The sequence below is a fragment of the Arachis ipaensis genome, chromosome B1, assembly GCF_059453495.1.
Source record: "Arachis ipaensis isolate K30076 ecotype BB chromosome B1, ASM5945349v1, whole genome shotgun sequence".
Classification (NCBI taxonomy): domain Eukaryota; kingdom Viridiplantae; phylum Streptophyta; class Magnoliopsida; order Fabales; family Fabaceae; genus Arachis; species Arachis ipaensis.
Genome location: NC_142436.1, coordinates 26,255,458 through 26,272,778, shown reverse-complemented (window position 1 = coordinate 26,272,778; position 17,321 = coordinate 26,255,458). Strand labels below are relative to the sequence as shown.

The window sequence follows — 17,321 nt, the reverse complement described above, 5'->3', positions numbered from 1 at the left end:
TGCGGAACCAAAATAGCCTTTCATAATTTTATTCCAAACCAGAAACACAAAACCGAAATCAACCGTCAGTTCATCTCTTTGCAACCACGGCCCTAGGCCCAAACAATCCAACCAACAACCAATCACCACAATCCAACAGAGTTCCAGATGCAAACACAGATAGGAAGTTCAAGCACAAACAAACAGTTATTACAAGTAGAACAGTTAGCAATTAATCACATAGGCAAACCAAGTATAATATGCACACCCAACCAATGTCACACAAATGCATATGATGCATGCCTGTCCCTAGTGGCTGATGATATCATCTGTCGGTTACTATGCCAACCCGACGTGTCCGGTAGCTAACCCAGACACAGTCTCTCTGTTGCGCTTTATTATCATTAGAGGGTATCTGCGCCCTGTCGCCATTAGAGGGTATCTGCGCCCTGTCGCCATTAGAGGGTATCTACGCCCTGTCGCCATTAGAGGGTATCGGTGCCCTGTCACCCTTACAACCAGAGAGAAAACACAAGCATACTCGCATACAACATTCATCTCAGCCATCCGGCTTAAATTCACAATTCATTCGATTGCATACATGCATTTATACTCAACCATGGATCACCATCCATCTCAGCCATCCGGCTCACGGTTCAATCCAGAACCAGCCAATTTATCAATAAATACAGCCCTTCGGCTTAAGTTCATAATTCATAATCAGCCATACGGCTCACAACTCATTCGGCAATCAGCCATAGTTTAATAGCATACACGGCCATTCCGGCTCACAACAAAACAACACTTCCACCATTCAACATCATCAAATTCATAAAACCGGCATTTAAGCCATAAATCACTTTTCTCAAGCCATTTCACTTTGAAATCAAATTTCAACTCTTTTTAGCCTTGGCTTTAAAGATCTCATTTCTCAAATCATCTCAGGCTCATAAGCCAAATTTACTCAAAGTGAGTTCCCTTTTAAAACAAAGCCACTCTCGGCATTCTCTTTCCAAAACTTCCAAAACCATGGCAAGTTAAGGATTTATTTCAAAGTATTCAAAATCACCCATACAACAATGGGATTTCATAACAAAAGTTTCTCGGCAGAGTCCCAAGTCTTTAGGGAAGGTCAACTTATATAAATTCCTTAAAATTCATTGAAACTTTTAAAATCATAGATTCCCGGTTCAAGTAAATAAAACTGAATTTATTATGAAATCGATCATACAAAATCACAAGTTCCAACCCGGTCCAAAAATCAACTCATTTGAAACGGAACCGGTTCATTTGAATCAAACCACTTTCAGGTTTCTTTTTGGAACCCATTTTCCTAACTCTTCCAAAATGCCTCAAACTTGATTACTCAATCAAAAGTCTAAATTCCTTTAAAATCACTAAAAGCTCCTTTTTATATTGAAATCAATATTAGAGCATCATTCTTTCCTTCAGTGATTCAAACTGTACAAATAGTTCGTTTCTAAATAAGCCGAACTCAACGCATAAAGTTCATTAAATAAATTAAGCTTGAAAGCATAAATATTCTCTTAATAAATCAATTAATACAATTTCTCAAATCCCACCCTTTTTAAATAACTTTACAAACAAGAGTAGGATTTTGTAGAAATTTCGGCAGCACCTCCCCTAAAACTTGGACTTTTGCCACCCGGTTCGGGCCCCAACTAAACCGTTTCTCATTCCTTTTCAACAGCTCAAAACCAGAAATCAATTCAAAGCAAGCTAAATCCAACAGTCGCCTCAGTGGCATATTTCAAGAAAATCATTTCAAGATCAACTCAATACCAACCGATTTAACTCATTTCCAAAGCTTTAAAGAATCGGTTCAGCAATAAATCATTTATCAAAACCAAATCAGTTAAAGCAACCCAGGCTGAATTTCAAGAGTATTCTATCTTCCACATCATCAAAATAATTGACTCAATTCAAACCAATCCTCGACGAATTAAACTCATTTCAAATCTTTAAAGAATCAACTTCAAACATTACATTTCATAAGCCACACAACAATTCAGCCAAACCAACATCCATAGTCATTCGAGTCAATCAAATAATACATAAGGCAGATACAATCACCAAATACACAATATCTCACATCAGTACCCATATGTAATAATTCCAATAATAAACTATAGTTTTCGGAAAGCGCCCCTACCTCAAAACGCAATTCCATAATCCAAACGTCTCATAGAGTCCTTTCCGCCTCATCCCGAACTGACGGCAACCAAAACCTCGGCTCCCAGTCACGTTCGCAATGACCATAGCAACACTAATTGCAACATACAATAATCAGGACTCGACCCCACGTTATCAAAACTCATATTCATTAACCGAACACAACAGAATACTAACGCGAGGCTTTTTGAAACATAATCTCTTACCGAAATAACAACACGAAGCAGTTCTGATTTCGAACCGGCCCCGACAACAGCTCCGGCGGCGGCCAGAAGCTCCGGTGGGTCATCTATAAAAAATCGCGCAGCATCAAAACCTTCTCGAAACTCAAAATGACCGAACCCACAAATTTAAAACCCTTACCGGCAGAGTTCTCTGGCGGCGGCAGCGAAGTTTTTTTTTTCCGGCGGCCGGAGCGGCAGCTTGGGCGGCACCCAAGAGCTGGCAGCAGCGATGATAACCCCACGCCTGCTCCTCCGATCGCATCTCCTCTCCCTCAGATCGGACCGGTGGCAGACCCCCCAACAGTGGCGGTGCAGCAGCTCACAGTGCAAGTAGCAGCGGCGCCCTGAACCTTTCTTTCCTTCAGATCAGATTGGGCGGATCTCTAGCAGTGGCGGCGGCAGACCAGAGCAGTAGAATGGAGGGGGTGATGACTGCTCAAACAGCAGCGACAGCACACGACGGCACGCGAGGGCAGCGGCGAGTGCCTCCCTGTGGGTCGCCGACTCCACGTTCCTCTCTTGGTCTCTCGCTCTCTTCTGGTCAGGACTCACGGCGGCGCTGTGCTCCCTCCAAGGTTGCGAGCTCGACGGTGGCAAGGCAGGGAGGACGATGGAGCTGGCAGCGAGTCCTTCTCTGCGCGACGCTGACTCCGTGTCTCTTTCTCTTTCTCCCTTCGGTGTACAATGGTGGCGACAAGGTGTGGAATGCGGCGGCACAACGCGACGGTGGCGGTGAGGCCCTGCGGCTCCGACGCGTCTCCTCTCCTTCTTCTCTCTGTCGCACTCTGTTCCCTCTTTCTTTCTTTGCTTCGTTTGGCAGCTGTTGCTGCTATGTGTCGCGTGAATGAGGGGAGGAAGGGAAACGGGTAGGGTGCGGCGGCGTTGAGCTGGACGGCGGCGGCAGTGAGGCCCCAGCCATCGTCGCCCCTCCTCTCTTCCCCACTCCTCCGATCTGCTACTGTTGCTGCGTGTGGGTTTGAGGAAAAAAAAAAGGAAACATTTGTGTTGCTGCTGCTGGGTTGGGTGAGAAAGGAACCGGGTCACTGGGTTAGGGTTTTAGGATTAGGGTTTCATTTTCAAAAATTAGGGTTAGGGACATTTTAGTAATTTCAGATGAAATTGGGAATAATATAGTAATTGAAACCCAAATTAAGTCCAACACTAATTGTATATAGGAAATACAATTTGCTCATCAATTTTACAAATTATTTTCAATAAAATGTCCAAATCAAATAATTAGAAGTAATATACTTAATTTCTTCATTTTTCAAAATAGCAGTAATAATATTTAAAATATTACTTACCTAATCCAAATCATATAAAATCCTTATTATTTCATAACTATCAATCTTATACTTTAAATATAGAAAATAATCCAATAATTATAAAATTGGATAATAATCATAGCTTATCTCAAATCCAATAAATCAAAACTTGCCTTAATTATCTTTAATAAAATGATTTCCAAAATTAAGGCTATAAATAACTATATGATTTGAGACTTGATCATAATAAGACTTTTCAAAAGTTCTGGGTCTTACATTCACTATCTAGGAAAATAATCTTGTTTTTATTTATTTAGAGGCATGCAGAGATCAATCCATGATAAATCATAAATAATCAAATTCCAATTTCTTGATAATTCAATTTCTCTCCAATTACTTAATCGCTAATTTTTTAGTCAATTAATTAAGAAAAGAGGTTAAGCACAATTTTGATTTATTCACATAAAGTTCAAGAGTGATCCTAAGTTGAATTATATGTCACTTGTTCAAACTAGCTCTAATCCAGTTAAAAATCATGAGAGTTATAAAGTCTCATATTTTTTAAACCACTATTCCTAGCTAGATTAAAAAGTCTTGAGAAAGATTTTTTAAATTAATTCCAATATTAAATTTCTAAAGTAATACTAGAATCCAAAATAGAGTTAGAATATTTTCCAACAGTTTTATTTACTATTGGATTTAGGTATGGAATTTAAATCTGACGATAACTAATTAGAGGGACGAATTTTCGTTCGTAACCGTCAAAAAATTCGCAGCTAAATTTGCCGGTGACGTCCCTCACTAAATCCGAGATATTCAGCGTTTTTGTTGTAGTGAAAATTTTATTATATTGCATCACGTATTTTTGGTAAAATTTTACGTCGTGTTGTATATTTTCGAATAGTCGAGTTCATCAATGGGCTAGAGTTTAAATTCAAAATCTAACATTCAAAACATCTCAAGTAAGCCTTCCAAGAATTATGAAATCAAACACATAAAAAATAATTACAAAAATCAATATTTTCATATTAAACCCATGTTGCAGCCAAGTTGAAACTATAAGAAATTATGGGCCAAAACGCAATTATACTAACTATTATATTCAAATTTTAGGCATATAATTTTTATTCTAATGTTTAATCGTTTCCTCTTGAAGAAAGAAAATGGGTCTCCAAATTTTAATTAAATATATAAATCTCCTACAAATTCTGGATGTGACCCTGTGACTTAAATTAGCTTCTAACTAATTTAAAAACCTTTGATATTTTATTGACTTTTTCAAATAAAACTCATATAAGATATATCTTTAAATATTTTTTCCTTAAGTATTTTTACGATTAGAGACTACCGTTAGATAAATTTACAAGAAAATCTATAGAATAGATAGACTCTCATTTTGTAGATAAGAAGTTAAAAAGTTCAAAAATTAAAGTTAGCAACCTAAGTTCAACAACCCTTCATGATTCTGAGACGTAGTTCAAAGATATTTTTTATGGGATGAACTATTTTTAAGTTTACAAAAATGTAATCTGAACTAAGATGTAAAAAGAAATTGCAAATTTTTGCAACCTTTATTTCCTTTCTTGCATAGTTTCTTTCCTTTATTTATTTTCTTTTTTTATTGTTTGAATTCTTATATTTATAGTCAGAGAACATTAAAAATTCATTGTAAATACCTCTTCAATTCTATATCACTGTCAATTTGTTACTTAAATTGAGAATAAAAGTCAAGTATTTTTTGCTTGCATATGTATTTGTTTCTCTTCTAGTAGTTTCGTACTGTATTTGCAGTAGGTGACATAAAATCTACTCCAAAAAAAATGGATTTGAATCTTCTAAAGTTTGAATTTTACTTTAGACAGTAAAGTGTGATTTCTCACCATTTATTTTATAGGTGGGACTAAGAATGAATATAAAAGAAAAACTATTCAAGGGTAGAAGATCACACTTTACTCTCTAAAGTGAAATTCAAACTTTAGAGGATTCAAATCCAAAAAAATTTGGCTTTTGTTGAACATGCTCATTTTTAAATATTGATAGTAAAATGCACGTTTTGCTTAGATGCGAATTCTAATGTAAGAACTTCACATCTTTAAGTTTTTTCGCACATGGAACAAATTAAAGGCGTTGTGATTTCAGCTATCCTATAATTTGCTATATGCTTCTTAGGTAGTCTTTGGTTACTTAGATTCAACTTCTAATGTAATTTTAAGTTTTCTAACTACAAGACACTACAACAAAACAGCATTTTGGTGATGGTTTTTTTAATGTTTGGTGACAGTTTAATTGTCACTAAATGGTTTTATAACGGTTAAAAAAAAAACATCACAGATTTGAGCGTCGTCAGCTGACATAGTGACGGTTTTGAACCACCGTTGGTAAGGAGTGTCGCTAAATTGTTTGTGACAATTTTTAAAGTATAAAACTGTCACTAATTTGTAACACTTGTAAAGGTGTTTTTATATTGTATTTCGTGATGTTTTGAAACTGTCGTTAAATTACTAAATTCTGTGACAGTTTTTAGACATATTTAGTGACTATTTAAACCGTCACAATATTTTTAGTGACAGTTTTACAATTTAAAACCGTTACTAAGTTACTTATTCATGTGACAGTTTTTTCCTGTATTTAGTGATTGTTTTAAACTGTTATAATCTCTTCAACATCAAAATTTCTATTATCAAAAGTTGAATTCTTCATAAATGACATTGTTTTTCAACAAATCCAAATTCAATCCCACAAGTTTTACAAAAATAACAACAATGTATTTCAAAAGTTGAATTCTACAAGTTTTAATTACATAGTCATAATCCATATGTAAATTCAAAAAATTCTAACTTAATCCAAACGTGTAAACCTAACAATTCAATCATGAAACTCCTTTAAATGTTGGATGGCCTATGTTGTTGAGGTTCATGATTGGCAGAAGAATATGGTCTTGTATGTGTTGGTGATTCAAAATCTGTAACCTACAATTGAAAATAAAAAAAAATATTTTAGAGAATATTTAGAAGGATACTTAACAAATCAACAAGTGTTATACAAGAGGCTATGATTACAAACTAAAATCATTTTAGAAGAAGTTGTTGACGAAAATTAAGTATGTAAGTCTATAAAATTAAGTATAACATATATCCTTATCTTACCTCAGTAGGAAAACCGGGTGGCAATTGACCCTCTTGACGATTCACAAGAAATTTACTTGTTCCTGTAGCAACTGTACTTGTAACTTCAAGTTTTGATATTCAGTTCTTGATGGTCCATTATATAAAATCTGGCCAAACCGTAATTAATTAAATAGGAGAGAATATGATTAGAAAATTTAGCAATCGGAATTTGATAATTTAAATATGATATTTGGACTCAGTGAATTTTTCTGAGTCAGAAAACATAGTTTCTGGATCAAAATGCGCACTGGAAATTTGACCGGCAGTACCGGCTACGATCTGTCCGGTACTGTGGCTGAGAAAATTAATTATAAGTAAATAACATTTAGAGATTAGGATTTATAATTAGAGAAGGTAGAAATATTTAAAATACGATTTAAAACTCTAATCTTAGAGGTTTTGGCCCAAAATTGAGCCAACAGACTAAACCAAGTGAACTGAGCCCAAGTGGGCCCAAGACGCAACATATATAAACATTAGTTATGAGTATTTTAGCTCATTAACCCTAAAGAAAGAGGGTAGCGGCGCTGAAATGGAGAAGAGAGGAAGAAGAGAGAAAATCCTAACTTCATCAAACTTCAAATCATCATAACTTTCTCTCCGGAACTCCGATTGACGAGCTGTTTATGGCCACGCGTCGCTTTTCTCATCTTCTGCAATTCTATCTAACACTACAACAAATATGGGCTTTAGCAACGCCAAAATCTGCAACACCTTAAAACCGTTTTCTTAGATAGTTTTAGACAACGGTTTTTTACAGTATTACTGTTGAAGTTCAGTTTTCATTATTTTATAGCAACAAAATAAAACCATTCTCTTTAACTATTTTAAAGAACGGTTTTATAACTGTTACTAGAATTTGATTTTAAGCAACGGTTTTTTAATGTTGTTTAAATAACTATACAAAAGATACGCTTAAAAACCGTTGCCAAAGTTGCTACACTTTAAAACATTCCCTTAGATGATTTTAGACAATGGTTTTTATAATGTTGCTGTTGAAATTTAATTTTTCATTAAGTTATAGCAATAAATTAAAACCGTTTTTTTAAACTATTTTAAAGAACGATTTTATAACCATTACAATAAATTTTTTATTAAGCAACAATTTTCTAATATTTAAATAATTATGCAAATTAAAAGATACATAGAGATGATTTTTCAGAAATTATGAGCTAATTTTAGTTTATTTATTTATTAGATACTTTGATTTCAGAAATTATTTTATTAAAGATAATTAAAATAAATTTTGATAAATTAAATTTGAAATAAATTAAGATTTTTACTAAACTTTACAATTATTGAATATTTTTTATTTATAATTTAAATTTTAGAAATTTAAAAATAATAAATTTTTTATTATTTAAATTAGAACTTTTATTTAATTTATAATTATTGAATAATTTTCTAAATTTAAATTATAAAGCTTAATAGTTATAAAATAATAAAAATTTTATATGATTTGATTTAAATAATTAATATTTTTGTAATTTAATAATTTAAATTTTATAAATAAAAAAATTAATTATATCATCTTATAATTTTAAATTAAAATACTTGATTGAAAGCTAATTAGTAAACTAATACAACAAATAATATTTTTTAAAAAATAATTTTAAAAAATTAAATTAAATTTTAAATTAATATTCTATACCCTAAACTTATTAAAATTATCCTACTCTAATTAATCCAAAAAAATCCAAAAATTCCCAAATCAATCCTAACCTAACCCTAATTTTCCCTCAGATGATGCCACCCACACTTCCCTCAACCCCCCTGTTCACATAAAACACAACACACACATAACACCAAACACATACACAGAGATGACGAAGAGAGGAAGACAGGGAGCCGCCGTCACGTCGTCACCATTCAGCCCATCGCCGCCGCCGTGTTGCCACCGAGCCACCGGTCACGAAGGGAAGAGAGACAGAGGCAGACAGAGGCGCGCAGAGTTCATGAGGGGAGAGACAGAGGCCGAACGCGAGGAGGGAGGGAACCTTCGCCGTCGCCGTTCGTGGAGTCCGCGCCAGCACCGTCGTCGCTGTCCATGGAGTCCCCGCCAGCACTGACGTCGCCGTCGCAGAGGAGCGTCCCTGTCTCCGCGCGCTGCCGCCATCGAAGCTTCTGCTTCTGCTTTGCTGCTTCTGTTGTCACGCCGTCGCCCCTCTGGACGTCATTGCTTCTGAATCTTGCCCTGTCACTGGTTCTCTGCCTCCCATTGTGGCTCAACCTCTGTTTATGTAACTCAAGTGGCTCTTGTTCTGTGAATTTAATTGATTTGGTTTCTGTTTTGATTTGAATATTGATTTGGTATAATGCTGGCTTTTTTGGTCACTGCCTGTCACTGCTTTCTGTTCTGATAGCTGCTGCTATTTTTTGCCTTTAATTTGTTGTTGATTCAGTAATTTATTGCTATTCTGTTTTTGGTTTTGATTATCTTCTGTGCAGTTATTTAGTGTTTACTGTAGTGTTTGCATTCTGATTTTCGTTATAATTTCTAATTTGTTCTTGATTTTTAGTTGGGCTACTTTCTGCAATTTTCCATACATAAATTATGGCTAGGTGGATATCAGAGCAGCAACTGCAAGTTACTTGGTTGTTATACTTTTAAGCGCTTCCACATGTTCTATCAACTTGTCATAACTGTTCCTTAATCATTGATACTATGCTTTGATATTTAGGCCATTATTAAATCATATATATATATATATATATATATATATATATATTTGGCGTCTGAATTCTGGTATCTAGTATCATTTTAGTGTCCCTATTAACGACAACTCTTCATGTTGGTTTCATAAGTAGAAAACTTAATTTGGCTTCCTTGATATGGCTGACAAACTCATTTCAGCACAAGATGGAAGCAAAATTCCAATTTGCAGTTTATTTAGGGATACCAGCTACTTATTTCATTGTTACTTCATTATTTCTCTTCTACAGGTGTAATTCTTGACTCTTTTTTTTTTTCTTCTTACTGCAGACTTATTTTCAAAGTAGACCACCTTGGTTGGAAAATATTGTCAATTGCAGTGCCTTCTGATATGGCTTTGACAGCTGATCCTATTGCTTCACTGGTTGACACAACATTCATTGGCCGAATAGGTATATGTTCCACCATTAACTCCAAGTTTGCTAAGTGTCTCAACAAAAAATATAAAAAAGGAGATAGAGATAAGACAAAATGTTCATGTCTCTATTTATATCCATGTATCTGTCTCTTGCTTCAAACAAGTTTGTGTCTGTCAATATTTTGTGCTTTTGTCCTAAGACAGCATAATTTATAACAACTTTAGCATAATTTCTGTCAATATTTTTGTGTTTTTATTTGGAAGATCCTTACTACTATCTTAAAATATGTTCGAAAACACTCATCAAGTTAATTGAGACATGTCTCGAAGGTTTAATTTATAATTTCATTGGTTAAGAGTAGATGTGCTTGTGCTTGTGCAGTTGTGGGTTGCTCTCACTGCAACTTCTTGAAACTTTTTACCCACTTGCCATGATATGTCAGTAAAAAACAACTTGATTTTTTATTTTTCTGTGCTCCGATCTTCTTGCAGGTGTAGGATTCACACTATATATATACATATCAGAGATATATTTGTATTGAATAGAATGATACACTTGTCCCACCCAATTATTTGGTCTGAAAATTTGTCGTGCACACCATGTGCTTGTGAAATTGTGAAACGGTTAAAACTTGTATCAGCTTACTATATATATAATAATAAGTGACACAAAGGCTGCATTATATTCATAGGAAGAAAGAAACAATGAGTGATTCTGCAGCTTAGGCCCTTTGTTGAGGCCAAAGCCTGGGACTGTGGTTGTTTGGAAATATGGGGATGACCCTACTAGCTTGTGGTTCTGCTCTTGTTTGTATATTTGTCATTCATTTTGTGCAATTAAGTTTAGTTTTTTGAGGTATCTATAATACTCTGATTATACTCTTTTTTTTCTTTTTTTCCCCTGGGTTGTGTTGTGCAGGTTCATTGAGTGGTTGGGTTGTTGCTGTAGAGGGAGCTGTGGTGAGAGCATTGAGAATGGAAAGAAGCTCAAATCTCTTTTGTTTATGATTAGATATTGTTATGACTTGGATTTTTATTATGTGATTTTAAAGTATCTTAGTTTATTTAACTTCTAAAATCTTTTGTTTATAGGTCACAAATATGTATGAATCTTATAGAATACGTTATAAATCAAATGTTCAACTAGTTTTCTTTAATGATTTGATTCAAATAGTTGAAAGATTAATCTATTGAAGCTAAAAATTAGTTGGAATATTAATTTCAATGCAATATGAGAAAACTATTATAAATAAAGAATTATATAATTAGAAAATACCGTTGTCAAAAGTTGTCAAAGACAATGGTGTTAAAACCGTGGTTAAAGGCAGTTACAAAATGGAAATGGTATTAAAATCGTTGCAAAAAAAAACACCAAAGGCAACGCTTTTAAACTGTTGTCTTTGTGAATAACAACACTACAACAGTTTAAAACCGTTGCCTATCTAGTTATGGTTTTAAACCGTTACGTCATGAAAGAGAACAGTTTTAAACCGTTGCCTATCCAGTAACGGTTCTAAACCGTTCTTTAAAAATTGTTGTCAAAACCGTTGCCTATGCTAATAACTATGGCAACGGTTTTTTTGGTTGCCGTTGCCTTAGGTAAAAAACCGTTGCCTATGAGCATTGGCAACGGCCGTATATACCACAGGTCAAAAACCGTTGCCAATGTGTTGCCTAAAGTTTTAGCAACGGTTTTTCGATCTATGACAACGGTTTTCGACCGTTGCGAAAACCCTTATTTGTTGTAGTGTAAGTTTTGTGGTGAGTAACCCACTGTCCTCTGCCCAGTTTTCGTTTTTCTCTTTAAATTCGAATTTGGTTTGGGTTTTGAGGAAATCTTATAATTTTGGTTATTTAGGAGTGCTCTAGTATGAGCCATTGGTGAGTTCCATCAACCAATTTCGTGGGTTAAGATAAGGAACCCTCCAACTCTTGTGATTTATCATTTTCATGAATCATAGGTTGATGTATATAGGTGAAATTGGTCAATGATAATGAGGTACAAAAGCAAAGAATAATGAATTAGGAAGGACTAAAGCACTAATCTTGTGTGTAGAGTAAATATTATAATTAATGCCAAACAAGTCACGAAGCACCAAAATAATACAAGAAATTCTCAACAATTGAGTAAGAGGATCCAACACCATTATTAAAATAAGAAAATTAGAAAAGAAAATAAGAACAAGCTATAAAGACAAAATTAAAATACAATGAATAAAAAGTATGCAAATGCCATAAACAAAAGAAAATGAGAAATTTTTTTTTGACCTGGAAAAGAAGAAAGTAAGAAAGGAAGAAGAGAGAAGAAGAAACGAGAGAAGAAAGAAGAAGAAAAGGAATAAGAAAGAAGAAGAAAGGAGAAGAACAGGGCACGAGGCGACGCTGCGCGTGGAATGCAGGATGGACAAGCGACGCGTAAGCGTCCTGTACGCTTGAGTGTGGATGGTGAGAGTGTAAATCGACGCGTATGCGTGTGATGTACGCGTACGCGTGAGTGCAGCTGTGCGTTTCGCGCGGTGTACGCGTGGTGTTCGCGCAACTCTCGGGTTCCATGTATGGAGCCATGTTGACGCATCGACGCGTACGCGTGCCTGGCTCCCCCTTTTTTTTTTACATATAAAAACAGAAACAGGGCACTCTCCTAATCTACAAGAATTCTAAAATAATCAAAATTAAAATTTAACAACAACTCTTTTTGGTTTTTGAAAAATTTTCAAATATAAGACACACAAAACTTACACTTCAAGTAAAATACAATCTAACAATAACTATTCTAAACAAAACATAAATCTAACAAGAAATCTATCAATCAAAGCAAAATGTATAAGAGTATAGAAAATAAGAAAAACTACCTACAATGGCAACTCAATTCATTCATTGATTATATATACAAGAGAATGGAAAGAGGTTACCATGGTGGGGTGTCTCCCACCTAGCACTTTTAGTTTAAGTCCTTAAGTTGGACATTTGGGAAGCTCCTTGTTATGGTGGCTTATGCTTGTATTCATCCTTGAACCTCCAAGGATGTTTGCCCCTCAAACGGTTGTCAAAATTTCCAACCGTCTTCACCAAGCTTGGGTGAAATTCTTCCCAAGATATGAGCTTCCAAAATTTGTCTTCATGTTGTGATCCAAGATCCCAAACCTTGTTTTCACACCCATCTTCAAGTTGATCATCATAGCTCCAATTGGGTGGTTTAGCCTTGGAATTCTCAAAGAAGCCTCCAAATAACTTCCTAGACTCATACAATTTAGCTCCACACTAAACCTTGCAATCAAACTTTGAACATGCAACCGTAATGAACCTAGAATGATGTTTCCAACCACTAACCATCTCTCTCCTACTCTTGACCCCACAAAGAGCTCTAAGTTGACCATCATTTCCAATCAAACTATATTCAAGTGAGAAAGTAAAGCTTAGGGATAAGAATTTTACTCACTTGAATATTGTGTTGGATGGTGACTTAGGAAGGGGTGGTCCTAATGATCTTGCAAGTTTCACTCCCTTGTGCTCTTCTTTGACTACCTCCACCTCTTGGCAAACTTCTTCAACTTCAATTTCTTGCCCACCAACTTCTTCCACACATTCTTCATTGGTGGAGCTTGCCTCTTGATCATCCTCTTCCAATCTTTCATCATTCATACTATGCCTTGGAGGTTGCGCATTATCCTCCTTAACACCAAATTCAAGCTCATTGGAAAAAGGTTCAACAACTTCCACAAGATCATCATCAACATCACTTGGTGTGGAAGTGTTCTCAAGCTTGAAATCCACCTCTTGTTCAATTTCACCTAGCTCTTCAACTACTTCTTCTTTAACAATCTCTTCCTCCTCCAGTTGTTGCAAGACATACCCCCTCTCCTTGTCCTCATGTTGGGATTCTATCCTTCATACTCCACTCTTCGATTGATTTCTCACATTCATCCGTGGAGGTGCTTTACTTGTTGCATGAGTCCCATAAGTCCAAGGTGGCTTTAATTTTGGCAAGGTTAGCCTTGATAGCTTCATTCATCCTTTGGGCTTCCTCTTGCTCCTTTTGATGGATTATTACTTGAAGCCGATCCATTGCTTCCTTGAGACGATCCATTGGCTCTTGTTCCACTTGGCTAGTATAAGTAGGATCATATTGCTCTTGGATGGATGGATATGGGTGTTCTTCCATGGAGGATTATGGTGAAAAGAAGAATTCATTTTGTGGTTAAAAGTTATCATACATGGGAGGTGATTAATCTTGGTAACAGTATGGAGGTGGTGGTTCTTGAGGGTATTGGTGGTGGAATTGGGGTGGTTCTACATATGGTTCATATGGTTCACAAGGTGGTTGGTATGGTGGATATGGGTTGGGGTCTTATGGTTCTTGAGGATAATGTTGATTTCTCAAATCTACAAATCATGTCAAAGTTGAAGGTGCTGGATTTATCGAACAATAGGCACATCAGACACCTTCCTAGTAAAATAGGCATGGTGATCAACTTGGAGCTTCTGAACCTGTCACTCTCAGAAGTATCCACACAGATTCAGTTGCCAATTGAATCGAAGAACTTGGAGAAATTGAAGGTCCTCCTCATGAAAGATACTTTCACTTCATCAAACATTCTTAAGGTTTTGGAAAGCCTTAAACAATTGCAGATTCTAAGACTTGGATATGGAGGCAGGGTGGGTGGAGGCATGTCTTTTAGTGAGGTAGGTAATAATCAAGAAGCAATCTTGATAGACAAATTGAAAAGCTTGCCTCAATTGGAGGAACTTTGCATCAACTTAAAAACCATGAGAGGCATCCGAAAATTGCTTAGCTCCACCAAGTTGCAAGGTTGCTTGAGATATGTTTGGCTTAGTTTCATTGATGAGCCAATTGAGATGGCAACATTGTTGACATCTTAGTCTAAAATGAAGCATTTGGAGCTTATAACTCTGCAATATTTGTACAACATCAAGGAAGTTCCATCCATCTTTTTATGATGCGTGCGCGTGGCCCTCAATTCTCCATTTTACTCATTTCTTCATTAATTCTCCACTTTGCATGCTTTTCTCTTTATTTCTTCCATCCAATACTTGCCTTATGAACCTGAAATCACTCAACAAACACATCAAGGCATCGAATAGAATTAAAGTGAATTAAAATCATCAATTTAAGGGCCTAAAAAGTATATTTTTACACTTAAGCACAAATTAAGGGAGAATTACAAAACCATGCTATTTTATTGAATAAATGTGGGAAAAGGTGATGAAATCCTCTAAAATAAGCACAAGATAAACCACAAAATTGGGGTTTATCAAACCCCCTTGTTCTTCATAGCCAATAATTGATCACTTCATTGCAATTCCTTGTGAGATGACCCGAGGTTTAAATACTTCGGTTAATTCTTATTGGGGTTTGTACATGTGATAACCAATATTTTTGTATGTGAGGATTCTTTGTTGGTTTAGAACTATACTTGCAACGAGCTTTCATTTGTGAAATTCTAAACCGTACGAACAAATCGAGCATCAAAATGGCACCGTTGCCGGGGAGTTGCAATGGTGCTATGTTATTGGCTATTGTATATATTGTGAATAGCTTGATTTGTGGTTTGTTTGTTAGTTTTTGCTAGTTCTAGGATTTGGTTTTCTTTGTCTCTTGTTAGAATTTGTTTTTGCTTTCTCTTATCCCCATGAATTCTCATCACTTTGGCTATGAGTACGATTCAAACTATGTTGTAGGAATTGGAAGCTTTAATGAGGAATTGCATCAAGGATTTGGAGATTAAAGGTGGGAGGAGCTCCAAGCTTACGGACAACCTTCTTGGCGACAACCTCCTCCCGAATCAAGTTTGACAAGAGTGCTTGGGGATATGACAACTCTCCTTACGGAGATGCACAAGGACCAAAAGGCATTTTATTCCATCAAATTCGTTCAAGCGCCACCCCAACAAGACTACTCTCCGGATTCTTATGGGTATAATCCAAATCCTAATGCATACCAATCTAATGTATGTGATGACCCTTATTGTGATTGTCAACCACAACCATCATATGCATATGAACTCCCTCCTCAACATAGCCCTCAATAACCATACTCACAAGTCTCATACCACCATCCACCCCCATATGATCCTAACCTATATCTACCATTCCAACACCAATACCCCCAAGAACCACAAATTCTATACACACCACCTCAAGACTTTCACCAATATGAACCACCTTCCAACTATAATACATCCCCCCCAAACAATGAACCCTCTCTTCCACCACCACCTTCATCGGAAGACCTAATGCAAGAGCAACAAGAACTTCTAGCTAGGTGTACGAATCATGAAGAAGCGTTCAAAGAGCTAGAAGCCAAGATAGCTATCATAGCGGAAGCCGTTAGCAACATGGTCGCATCCCGCCTAAGCCTATGCGATCAAGGCACTCCCATTGTTGAATGTGGAGAAGCACCCAAATAGCTTAGCGAAGAAGTGAATTTGGAGCTCCAAGGTAAGGAAGATAAGTTAAAGCAATAAGTACAACAAGAGGAGGAGGAAGAGATTATTGAACAAAAGGATGGTTGGGTATTTAGGATATGTTGAGTGGTGGACGAAATTGTGATCCTCAAAGTTAGTCTCTTTGTATTTGTATGAAATCAAAAATACCCCAAAGAGATCATGGTGTAATGAATTGGGATCTTAATAATCCCTGGTAATGGCACGTGTGATCACAACTCCATTCAACTAACCAGCAAGTGCACTGGGTCGTCCAAGTAATACCTTACGTGAGTAAGGGTCGAATCCCACGGAGATTGTTGGTATGAAGCAAGCTATGGTCACCTTGTAAATCTCAGTCAGGCAGATATAAAATAATTATGGAGTTTTCGAATAATAAATAATAGAATAGGGATAGAGATACTTATGTAAATCATTGGTAGGAATTTCAGATAAGGGAATGGGGATGCTTTCCGTTCCTCTGAACCTCTGCTTTCCTGCTATCTTTATCCAATCAGTCTTACCCCTTTCCATGGCTGGCTTTATGTGATACATCACCACTGTCAATGGCTACTTTCGGTCATCTCACGGGAAAATGATCCAATGCCCTGTCACGGCACGGCTAATCGTCTGGAGGCATCACCCTTGTCAATGGCTTCATCTTATCCTCTCATTGAATAATATGCTCACGCACCCTGTCACGGCACGGCTATTCATCTGTCGGTTCTCGATCATGCTGGAATAGGATTTACTATCCTTTTGCGTCTGTCACTAACGCCCTGCAATCGCGAGTTAGGAGCTCGTCACAGTCATCCAATCACTGAATCCTACTCGGAATACCACAGACAAGGTTTAGACTTTCCAGATTCTCTTGAATGCCGCCATCATTCTAGCTTACGCCACGAAGATTCTGGTTAGGAGATCTAAGAGATACTCATTCTAGCTTATTTCATGTAGAACAGAAGTGTTTGTCAGGCAC

General features: G+C 36.3%; 2 protein-coding genes across 2 annotated transcripts; both read left to right on the top strand.

The window, feature by feature from the left end:
• Window positions 1–8,621: 8,621 nt before the first annotated feature.
• LOC107648696 (protein DETOXIFICATION 42-like) lies at window positions 8,622–11,056 on the top strand. Its single transcript, XM_088503274.1, has 3 exons — window positions 8,622–9,771; window positions 9,812–9,933; window positions 10,819–11,056. Exons 1-3 carry the CDS (start codon window positions 9,689–9,691, stop codon window positions 10,905–10,907), a joined length of 294 nt encoding a protein of 97 aa, XP_088359400.1. The 5' UTR covers window positions 8,622–9,688; the 3' UTR covers window positions 10,908–11,056.
• A 3,178-nt stretch (window positions 11,057–14,234) lies between these two features.
• Window positions 14,235–14,780, top strand: LOC148576018 (putative disease resistance protein At1g15890). Its single transcript, XM_088502652.1, has one exon. The coding sequence runs from the start codon at window positions 14,235–14,237 to the stop codon at window positions 14,778–14,780; it is 546 nt and encodes a 181-aa protein (XP_088358778.1).
• The last annotated feature ends 2,541 nt before the right edge of the window (window positions 14,781–17,321 follow it).